Here is a 12,154-nt window from a genome sequence, read left to right on the forward strand (position 1 = left end):
GTCAAATGTTTTGCATGAAAAACATTACATGACCTCTTTCAGAGTTTAACATAGCTGGTATTTTGTTGGCCCATTTCTTGGACGGTGGAATCACTGCAGACAATAGCATCAACTCCGTCCACCTCCTCTGACCCGTGGAAAGTCCTTTGCAAAACATATTAGCTTTGACACCAACAAGAGGCTGCTGGTACTAGAGTTGTTTTGGTTTTTCTGTCTTCTCTTCCACCCGCTTGTTGTCTAACTGAAAGCTATGATGAATGCAGTCGACGAGTGGAGCTCGCGGCTGTTTCTACTCCTCTCCTCTCACCATCCATCAACCCTGTCTATCTTTTCATTTCGCTCTCCCACTCCTCTTCTTCTTAGTCACACCTCTCCTCCGCTGTCTTCCTTTCAGCCCAGCAGTCTGCTCCTCTCTCTCTCTCTCTCTCTCTCTCTCTCTCTCTCTCACTCTCTCACTCTCTCACTCTCTCACTCTCTCACTCTCTCTCTCTGTTTCTTTTCTGACCTCGTTTCTATTCCTCCCTCACCCGACTGCCGAGTGTCACAGCTTACAGGGCCAGGTCTCTGTCACAGTGTGCATGTTTGCATGCGTTAACAGTGTCATGATTAGCTCATGTAAAGTGAAGGCTGGCCCGGCGGATCTCTTTATAACTGTCATCCTTTCATAATGAAGAGATAACACAACCCACTGTGTCCGCCCACGCAGGCGCAGAAACACACGGCCGTCACAGTTGTTTACATTTTAGATTTGAGGCAGATAAATCAGACATTTGTCGTGTCGCTTAGTGAGTAAAATTGTAAAAAAAGTGCTCAAGGTCGCCGTGGTGACAATGTGTCTGTCAGTCTTTGTGCCCACTCCTGCTCATGTCTTCCCCTGTTCCTCTCCGTCGCCCCTCAATGTTTATTTTTTCCCCTGTCCTCTCTCGTCCTCACTGACAGGCAGCTGATGTGAAAAAAACATTTCCAAAATGTCAAAATTTGTCAGTTCTTTTCATTTGTGTTTGCATGTGTGCTTTTCAGCCCTTTGGTGTTAACCAGCCAGGTCCCTATGTCATGTACACCACAGTGGACTCCAAAGGTTACCTGAAAAATGCCTCAGGTGAGTGTTTTCTTTTCTTCTAATGTCTCTCAGGCATAGCTTGTGGAAATGACAGAGCGATGTTTGCTTCTCTGAAAATGTCACTGCCTGAGCTTATTTTACATCCACGTCATCTACGTATTAATAACTTAACCTCCTAACAATGACAGCTGTCCTCAGACAGGCTGAAAACCACAGGCTTTTTAGAAGGGGGAGAATGTGGAGAAAAGGCAACATATTGATTTTATTTTCTAGCTTTTCTTTTTTTATTAATGTGAAAATAGCCTTTATGCCTCAAAGACAAAGGCTGAGGCAGAGAGGGCAGCGAAAGAAAAGACAGAGAGAAGAACTTTCTAAAAAGCTGTGTAACTGAAAGGAAAGTAAATCAGTTTGATAAGCTCCATGGTACCACGGAAGGGCGTGCTTTTAGTTCACACCTTTTCTTTCTACACTTTACAAGTAATTTTAAGGCCTTGTTACATGCTTGGTTACTTAGTTTTTACTGAATCTCTATGAATACAGGTCTCGCTTACATTTGCATTTTTTAATGCTGTGATAAATCTAAATGTTATTGCTTGTCAGGATTCATTTATAAAAGATAAGTACAGGTTTTCCAGCAACATCAATCAAACATTAAACCTTGAGTTACTACAGTGGCTAGAGAAATAAAGTAAAAGCTTAAAAAACTCTGGGAACAACAAGAGTATCCCTGCCAACAATGGCAGTCAATAAAAGGTGAAGGTTATTGTGAGCTCAAAAAACATGGTTTGCATAAGTCATGCATAGTCGTTACCATATATGATCCTTATGACAAAATACATTCAGTACATTCTATTGTACTCAAAGCAGCAGTTTTGTTGCGCAACTTCTCTCTGGAGTTCAACTTGCTTTGATAAGTCCACTGAAGACCAGAGAAGAATAAAGGAAAGATGGTTTTACAAACCTCTGTGAAAATATGTAATTTTTTTCAAAATGACTTTAACTGACACATGGACATTTTGAGTTGCAATTCGGACTTTGGGGAAACTACCTCAGGAGCACAGCTCATCAGCTGTTGGCCATGTGGACAGAATTCCTTCAAGGATTCACTACTTATATAACCTACATCTGAAAATACATAGATGCCAACTGCAACTTGACTGGAAAGTGAAGGTGTACAACCACAATTAGGGAAATTTAAGTTTCTTCAACACCAAAGTGAGACTCAACAATCATTTTGTCGTCTGATTTACATCCAAGGTAAATCTCCAACTAGAAGGGACCTGTGTTTTTAAAGGTTAATTTTGCAGTGATGTCCAATATGATGATGATGATGATGATGATGATGATGATGAATATGATGATGATGATGATGATGATGATGATGATGATGATGATGATGATGATGATGATGATGATGATGATGATGATGATGATGATGATGATGATGATGATACATGGTGATGAAGAGCACTGACAGTGAATTTATGTTGCTTGTTGGCCGAGAGAGGGTTTTAACATGTCCCCATTGTGCCTTCTCTGATAAAAGACAAATTAGCAGTCAACACCATGGCTGAGTATTTCCACCTTAATACTGCAGTAAACGAAAACAAGTCTGAAAACAAAAGATTCAGTCAAGGTTTGTGGTGTCACAAACCTCAGAAACTGATCCTGTCCCCAACTTGTGGGTGGGCTGTGAGGGTGGGGATACAGGGAACATTTTCGCCATTTTAAGACCAATTGGTTTCATGACAAACCTTTTAAATATGTAAGAGCAGCTCCACTTTTCAGAGGCCGACTCCCTCTTTTGTTTTTACCTGTCAATATCTGTACCTTTGGGTTTAAGAAAGTAGATACCACATATGAGGCTTGGTCACAACTCATCTTGTCACATAAATTATGACTTGTATCGTTGTCATGTTGTGAGTTGTAGGATCAATGGGTATCCAGAGGATGAGGTCATAATCCTTGCACCTACCTCAAACTGCTTCACACTAATTAAGAAGGAAGGAAACACATAGGTAGAGGGATGTATGGAGACATTGAGGACGGCAGTGCTGTGTTGTATTAGCTACAGTTAACCTAGTTGATGTTACGTTGTGGGAAGGACAGAGAGCCGGATGAGGACAAGATGCGCTGACAGCCTGGGGTCAGGGATATATATAGTCTGTGTGTGTGCACGTGTATTCCTGTGTACAGCCTAATCCCCACTTTAACAGATTCCATTCTTTCACGTATCTGTTGGCGCAGTTAGAATCATTCATTTTTAAAGAACGAATACATAGATCACAGTTTAACATTATTATTTTACCCCCAATAGACAGCTTCAAGCTCCTGGCAATAAAATCAGTCCTCTAATGGCTGCAGTTTTCACTGAGGTGTATTTGGTCCAGTCCTGTATTTAGACTTAAAGTGTGATGCTACACACCGTTTAATTTCCTTCCCAAACTTTCCACTGGTTTCAAATATGCAGTTGAATAGGCAAAGAGAGAAAGCGAAACAGTGGAGATCGAGGGAGAGCAGGGGAGGGCTATATCACCACCTGCACCCACATCCACTGCAGAGAATTTGTAGTGATAAAGACTCCAACAGAATGTGGAGATTGGTGATGGGTTTAAAAACATACAACGGTGAGAGGCTGAAAAGAAACCAGTGATTTGCATAGGCACGTCACTGTGGATACCCCTGAGCAGGTCGTCCTCTAACCAGAAGGTCAGCGGATCGAACCCAGTCTTTTCCCATCAAGCATGCGGAAGTGTCCTCGGGCAAGATAATGAACCCCAAATTGTCCCTGACAGCTGTGCCATTCTTATAGTGTTGACCATAATGCATTGTATGAATGTTAGCCGTTCGCCTATGTCAGCTGGGATTGGCTCAAGCTCCCCCTGCCACCTGTAAAGGATGAGCAGTATAAATAATGGATTGATGGATGTTTGTTTACTTTCACTGCATGGTTAAAAGTATTTGGACATAACATAATGCACACTAGCATCTAAGTGTATCCCCTGGCTTTCCTCAAGATTCTGAATGCTGCCATTCAGCCTCAAGAGGGTAGTGGGGTTGACCACTGATGTTGGGTGATTTCTGCCAGGCAGTCGGTGTCACAGTCCATTCAAAAGGTGCTGGATTTGGTTGAAGTTGTTCGCTACTAAACTAGTGTTCATTTTGTTTCATTATTACCTCTGCCAAGGAAGTTATGTTTGTGTGTCCGTCTACTAGTTAGCAGGATGATTCAAAAACTACTGGATGATAACCACATACCTGATGGAAGGATATGGTATCAGGTCAGGGAAGTAAACTTTCTTTTACATTATATTTACATTTTTACAAATATGGTATAATGCATGGATATACCATATACATGGATAGGTAAGTGTGTACAATTTGGTGGAGCTAGATTGAATATAAGAGGACTGTTGGCCTTCATTGAGTTCTACTGACTGCAATTCTAGTTAAAGCATGAATCTGAAATGTCTTCACAAACTAAGTGATGTGTTGTTTGATATCACAACTGCCAAAAATATTGTTAATGTTAATATTGTGTATGAATATTAGATACATTAAAATTGTTAAATCAAATTGTATTTACCTTTACCAATTAAGCATTTGAATTGCTTTTGTGTAGCCTACTGTTTGTTATGGTTTTAAGATCTAGTATGTCAGTGATGGTGGGAAATTCGGAATATTGATCCAATTAAATCATATTGCAATTTCTCTCACAGGCTTTCTAAGAGGTATAAATAAGCACAGTGGTGGTTGACTTTGAAAGCTAACGCCATGTAACTATGAATTTTCCTGTTTATTTGTGTTTCTGGATTAGTCATTAGACATTTAGTCAACATTATAATATTCTACTATAGTCTGCCCATCATAACTCCGGTTTATTTTTCCCGGTGTGTGTTTGAGTGTGTTGAATGCACAGATAGAGAGGAGGAGAGTGTGAGTAGCCAAAGGCTTTGCCGGCACAACTCCCCAGACCCCTCATTTAACAGCAGCAAAGTGCTGCCAGGGAGCAGGCTGTGTGTGTGTGTGTGTGTGTGTGTGTGTGTGTGTGTGTGTGTGTGTGTGTGTGTGTGTGTGTGTGTGTGTGTGTGTGTGTGTGTGTGCGTGTGCGTGTGCGTGTGCGTGTGTGGTGATTTAAAGTGTATTTATTCTGTAGCTTGTAGCTTGGGGAACTGCCACAGAGACTGCCAGAGATGAGCAATGATGGGGCAAACGCAAACACACACACCCACAAACACAAACACACACTCACTCTCCAACTCACACAATGTCCAGGCCTCTCCACTGGGGCCCAACGATCTTCACTTACCCTTCACCCTCCTGAAAGGAGGAGAGAGAGGAAAGGAGAGATTATAATATACTGAGAAATAGAGACAGGGACTGAGGAGGCACAGAATCGAGAGATATGAGAGATGAATGATTTAAAAAAGGAGATCAGTGTGTTGGTAGGATGAAGAGAGGAAGGAGAGATAGTTTTGATGTGGAGAGGAGAGGAAAGGTAAAGCTATCTTTAATCTGGGGGGTGATACCTGAGGAGGATTTCACTACCTGCACATTCATACAGCTCATATTGTATCAGGCACATGTGATAATGCATTTCTCTGACAAGTAAAAGTCAACAGCCATTCTGAAAGGTGTGTGTGTGTGTGTGTGTGTGTGTGTGTGTGTGTGTGTGTGTGTGTGTGTGTGTGTGTGTGTGTGTGTGTGTGTGTGTGTGTGTGTGTGTGTGTGTGTGTGTGTGTGTGTGTGTGTGTGTGTGTGTGTGTGTGTGTGTGTGTGTGTACCCCGACATCTGTCTGTTCATGACCTTGCGTGTGTGTATGTGTACACATACCAGACAGTGGTGTACCAGGGCCCTTACTAAGCAGCTTGGATGGATGAGCCTGGACTGTGATTCTGACAACACCATGCCTCATTATCAACTAACTCCTGCTGAGACAGGAAAGGAGGAAGGGGCAGAGACAGGTGGGGTGGTGGAGATGTATAGTTGAAGTTATTCATTAACAACCTCTTCATACACTCTCGGGGATGCAGAGCGGGAAAAAAAACAGCCATGTGTTTTTCCCGTCGGGTCCCTGCTTACTCACATAACTTTAGGGAACAGTGTTCAGAGGTAGCTTCTGGCTCTCCGTGGCAACAGTGAGTTTATAATCACCGTAAAAAAAAAATATTACTGTTATTGCCTCCTCAAATATTAGATTTGTTTCAGCCTACCCCTCACACACACACCATTTACAACTGGTGAACATTTTTGTATGATAAACAGGACAAGGAAAAAAATGATTCTGACTTTATAAAGTAACAGAAGAGAAAAAATACTTTTACTCTATTAGATGTTATCAGAAGAATAAACTCTTTATAAATCTACTAAAGATATCAGGGGGAAAAAAATTATATTTACTGACTATAAAACAGTTTGATTATTTGTTTATCAGTAGATACAGTTTACTGTTTGATACAGGGTCACGACATACTATCATCTTATTTCAGTTTTCAGACTGCTTCACTTTTTGCACCTAGATGCACCCAAACACATTTTGTAATGCAAAGGGTAAAGGCAAAATTTCAGTTTTTCTGTCTAATTTTTTGTAAAAATAGAATTTGTATGTCTAAATAAAAATGTTGCTAAAATTTAAACCACTGCATTTCACTGTTCTTCAAAACTGCTTGGGCTCTGTGCATCTGTGGTTATGACTTACATCAGCTTTTTGGACTGACCCCCCCCCCCCCCTTTCATTCCTGCTAACCTAGCACCACTGCAGCTGCCTACAATGCAAGAGGAGGATTTAACGGATCACTGACATGATTTGTGGAACATTTCCTGTAAGCAGCAAACATAGGTTTATACCCAGCTGATTAAAAGTGATTATTTTATAAATATCATGCTACTTGTATGTATTCATACTTTCTCTCAGCTGTTTTCTTCTCAGTGGATTCTAGATTAATTTATTCCATTTCAACAAACATATAACACCAGATAAGGTGTTACTCATAGCACAGCAACAGGAGATTTTTAAAGCAGCTAGGGAAACTTCGAAAAACCAGGTTGTTGATAAAGACTGTCCGTGAAGACATGTCTGTTTGTCCATCTTTCACATTGTTGGTCAGTTTTAATTCATTGACAGAAAAAGGGTTCTTAAAAAGATTATTTGTGTCATTTTTCTTTTCTTTTCAATAATAATTTACTGTCACTTTTCATAAACAACATTAACACTGGTGAAAACAAACATCTTCTCAGTTATTAGCTAATGACCTGTATCACAGTAGCAGTCAGCAACATGCACTGCTTTCCTGGGAAGTTGTGGAAGACATATCATTGGAAGCAACTCACTGATTTGTCATAATATACCATCCACTAAGGCTTTTCAAATTTAACACATCATTGCTTTAATAAATGTACTTCATCCAGCTATTGCCTTTCATTGCCTTAGCTTCTTTCAACCCAACATATTTGGCTGTTAGTCCCACCAATTAGTTGCTGTCCAGATAGAGCCAGTGTGTCTATGGTGCCAGTTCATTGTGCTCAGAAAGGATACAAAGGATAAAGAAAGAGAAGGAGTATGTTTGAAAGAGAAGGGAAGAGGGTGGACAGGGAGAGACAGAAAGAGAAAAGAGTGAGAGCTCACAGGGAGGAGAATGATATCAGGCAAAGATCAATGTGGAGCTCTCTGCAGACCGTCCAATTAGGCTAATGAGTTCAGCGGATTAGCACTGGCTCACGCACACACTCTCAAACAGCACACACATTCGGTGAACATGCATACACAACCTTTAAAAAAACACATGTTCACCTGCAGCTACTCATCCACAATCTTATTTATCATATCTTAACCTTTAAGACATTTAAAAGATTCAAAAAAATGTTAAATGCAAATTCAATGGATGTGTTCAAGTCTGTGTGTGTTCGCGTGTGTTGAGTTGTGTTGACTTGTACATTGAGGGTAGACATTCATGTTGGGTAATGCTACGTCATGCCAATGCCCCAAGCAGAGTCGCAAAAACCAGCCTGTTGCACGTACTGTCATCCTGATTTTATTGACACAGAATACTCCTGTTCTCAGAGTCCTCATCAGGTCAATAGTGAGTGTTACCCTATCCTCAAACCATTTTATTGCACAGCTTATGGAATATCGGCTTGGAGCACACAGGGAGAATTCACAATACGGGACTGTGATAGGCGAGTAGGTGGATGAAAAGTCGGAACGAGAGAAGAGGAGAGATTGCAGAGGATGGAGCTGAAAGCAGAGAGGGGTGAAAATGAGGGTGAAACAGAAGAGAACAATAGAACACAGGCATAGAAGAGCTCAGAGAAATCAGAAGAGAGGAAGGGAGAGAAATACATTTTGAAGTGTAGTGGGGAAAAAATGAGGGGAGAGGCTACCCTTTTGCAGAGATATGGAGAATTACTATTGATCGGTCTTAGTGTGCTTTTTCTCTTCCCATTTTTTCATCCCTTAGCCTCCCTCCTCCGTCTCTCTTTCCTCATCATTCTTCTCCTCCCCATCCCTCCTCCAGCCCTCCTCCCGCTTTCATCTGTCGTTTTTTTCTTATATTTCTCACCCCGTAATCTTTCCTCTGTCACCAGTTTATAGAATCATGAAGTGTCAAAGGACTGTTTAGCTTTTAATTTGCCGCCATTTCTTCCTGTCTCTAAACATATGACTGAAATGCTTGTCAACCTATTATTCACACTGTGTAACATAATCTAGTAAAACTCTTCGACTAAAACCTTAAAAATTAGTAAAATCAACATATTTCTAGCAAAGTCCTGAGAAAACGTTTGAAAAAATGTTTGTACACCCACGAAAAGTAAACAGCTAAATAAACCAAGCTAAGTGACATGGCTGTCTGTCTATTGATCTTCTCCTCCTACATTTCAGTGCAATGGACAGAGCCAAACTTACACTCTACAAATGGTGCTTTCCAAAAACAACACCTCAGCAGCAGTCACATGTATCTCAGCCAATCATTTTGTTTCATTTGTTATTATCTTAATAGATAAATCATTAAAAAGATTAAGAAAACATGGCAAAAAATATAAGATTTGATTGATCATCACCATAAGCTATGAAGATATGACAAAACTAATGACATCTAGCATCTTTGAAAAGGGAACATAGTAATATACGTTGAAACATTTAATAATATACGTTGAAACACTAACACACGCACACAGTGTCATTTCAGGTGTTGTGCGGGCAGGTACTGGTGTTGACATGCCTCATTGCAGTACACAGGCAATGCAAAGCTGCATGATGATTGACAGAATGACTATAAAGCCACACACACACATCTTGACACCGTTGTGTGGGCACTAAAGGGGGCTCTCCAGGCGAGTTGGACTGTGTGTGTGTGCGTGCGTGTGTGCGTGCGTGCGTGCGTGCGTGCGTGCGTGCGTGCGTGCGTGCGTGCGTGTGCCAGCACTGTATGATGAACACCTGGGATCATAATATTTGTGTATTTCTCACTGGATTTGCAGATGTTGTCTCTGTTAACAGTTGTGTTTACATATATTGAATATTTTAGATTCCTCATTTAATCTTGATTTGTTATATTTCTATTGTATGAAAAATTATATGCCCTTCAGTGTCCATGCATTAACACACTTGAGTCAGTTTCAGGCTGATGTTACACATCACACACTCACCCTTACTGCTTGTCTGTCCAGAGGTGGTTAAACCTCCCGACAGGATGAGATTTTACATGAAGATGTGTCATAAGACCTCAGCAGATGGACACACACACAAAAAGACAGAGAGACGCACACACACACAGACAAACACATTAGGATGCTGAAGCTCCCTCAGAGGCATCCATGTCCTCTGTGTCTCTTTTTCTCTCTGATGTTTCTAACTTGTTTTGCCTATCGCCTTCTCATGCCCATGAGGAGGTGCGAGTTTGTTAGCCTCAATATCAGTGGGAGTCCTAATATCCCTAAATCCTTGATTCTGTCTTCACCACCTGGATTTCTGCTGTTTGAGAAATGTGAAACAGCAGTATGGGAACCTATCAAAATTTCACACACACAACAAACCACTGCGGGTGATGTATCCTAAATCCAGATTCCACATTGCAACAAACAAAACAATTTAATCTTAGTCAATAAAACAAAGGAGAATACATTTGCTTTCTAAGTACCTTTCCAGACACGTAAGGACGCTTAAGAATATTGATATAACAATACAGAAACAAGATGGAAAAACAGCAACAACAATGAAACATACTTCGATAAAAAGAGATTACCCTCCATGAAGCACCAGGAAAGGCCGATCTTACCAGGTGAGCTTTTAATTGGGTCTTAAAAGGAGGAGCAGATGTGTCACAGACGCTGGGGAGAGCATTCCAGACCTTAAGAGCCGGCTACGTTAAAGGCTCTGTCCTTTTCAAGGCTCTGTCACTCATGGTGCAGAGTCTAGAGGGGAGACTGAAGAGTAGACAGGCTACAGAGGAACGTTATTGCTTGTGAGGTGCTAGGGACAGAGAGCCATGGAGACATTTGTACACTATTATATTATACTATTGACCAGCAAGACAAAGAAAAAAAATTTGTGTAATATAACCAGTTGGATATGTGCCTGTTTTAAACCTCTATTTCAAAGATCCATTTAGCAATTGACACAATATTCAGACCCAAATTCACAACTCTTCAAAATGCAAGCTCTTTAATTCTGCTTAAATAGAAAATATCCTAGCAATATAACAAACATTGTGCTTTTACTTTGTAGACAAATTGTTAATGAGGAGGTAATCACTACCCACAAAACCTGTGAATGTCTGTGTCAGTCCGATATGGTGAAATATAAATAATATTATATAGATATTATCGCTGCCAGTTGTCAACAACTACTGTAGGTTATCTGAGGACATAGAAGAAGACTTGTTTAACTCAGTCCGCAGACACTAAAAAGGGCTTTTTGTCTTTGTATTTATATTTGATAAGTAATGAAAATATTGAGTCATCCCAAATTTCGGCAACTCCTCGGACTATTAAAATACAAATGCCATGTGTGAAGCTGATTAGAAGAATCCTTCTTGGGATATCTGTTCGACATACAGACAGACAGAAAGACACATAGATTTGTGGAATTAGTAGACAGATGCTGTAAATTTACCAACAGCATAATTATAATCTAAACCCATTCCAATAATTGATGAAAGCCACCAGAGCTGTCCCCAGATCCTGCACTTTTGGCAAGATTTTTAAAAGAGCATCTTCTGTGAATTGTATCTTTCTTTTTCCTCTTTCTCTGATGACTAATTGCCGTCTAATCTCCTATTCTAACCTTTACTAAATGGTTTTTACCAACTCAGGTGTGTTTTCTTTATGTGTGTTTGTGTTTGGTCCAGGCATTATGTCATGTGATGGGGAATCTATTTACACCATCACATTATGGGCACTTGTCTTCCTTATCTGGACAAAAATCAAGTCACTGAGTCAATGTTATGCTCTCTGAAGTCATGAGGACACAGCTGTAGGTGTGTTTTTGTGTGCATGTGGAAACTTGTTTTCCTTCCAAAGAACTAAAATCATTAAACTTGAAGGAGGAGACTAATGAGATGAATTGTCGGCTGTCAGTTATGGTGCATGGTAGAATTCTCTGCAAAGGCCGCCACTGGCTTTGCTGTAGGGAAATAGGACAGAAATACACCAGCACACTCTCCCTCACACTCACACACACACACACATACAAAACAGAAACACTCCGATACACTGCTCTACATAATACCCTTTTGCCAGCCTTCCCATGTTGTGAAATGGCTTTGTTCCAGCCATGGCCACATTTCCAAGCCAGTCTACTCAGACACACACATACACACAGCACTCAGCAGATGCTAAGCCAGGCTCCCTGTCTACAACGTAACCCTGCTTGATCCCCCATCATGCGCACAGACTCAGAGCCACTCCACCCTGCTGAGTGGCCAAGTGCAAGCCGTCCACCACAAAGCAGCAGTCTTTCAGAAACATCAAACCAAGACGGGCTTGAAGGTCCAATCCGCTCAGAATCCTGTCCTGTTCAGCCCAAAGAGGTTCGGTGTGGAGCACTGAGCTGCTTAGAACTGCTTTTTCTACCTGATCCATCTCAGGTCAGCGAC

At 40.9% G+C, this 12,154-nt stretch overlaps 1 protein-coding gene across 1 annotated transcript in view; it reads left to right on the plus strand.

Moving 5' to 3' along the window:
- Positions 1-12,154, plus strand: part of itfg1 (integrin alpha FG-GAP repeat containing 1) — a 137,880-nt gene that overhangs the window by 103,773 nt on the left and 21,953 nt on the right. The window contains exon 14 of the mRNA XM_061067927.1: positions 1,021-1,099. Coding sequence (XP_060923910.1) covers positions 1,021-1,099 — 79 coding nt within the window. The remainder of the gene's footprint in view (positions 1-1,020; positions 1,100-12,154) is intronic.

This window comes from Limanda limanda, chromosome 3 (assembly GCF_963576545.1).
Source record: "Limanda limanda chromosome 3, fLimLim1.1, whole genome shotgun sequence".
In the NCBI taxonomy this organism is placed as follows: domain Eukaryota; kingdom Metazoa; phylum Chordata; class Actinopteri; order Pleuronectiformes; family Pleuronectidae; genus Limanda; species Limanda limanda.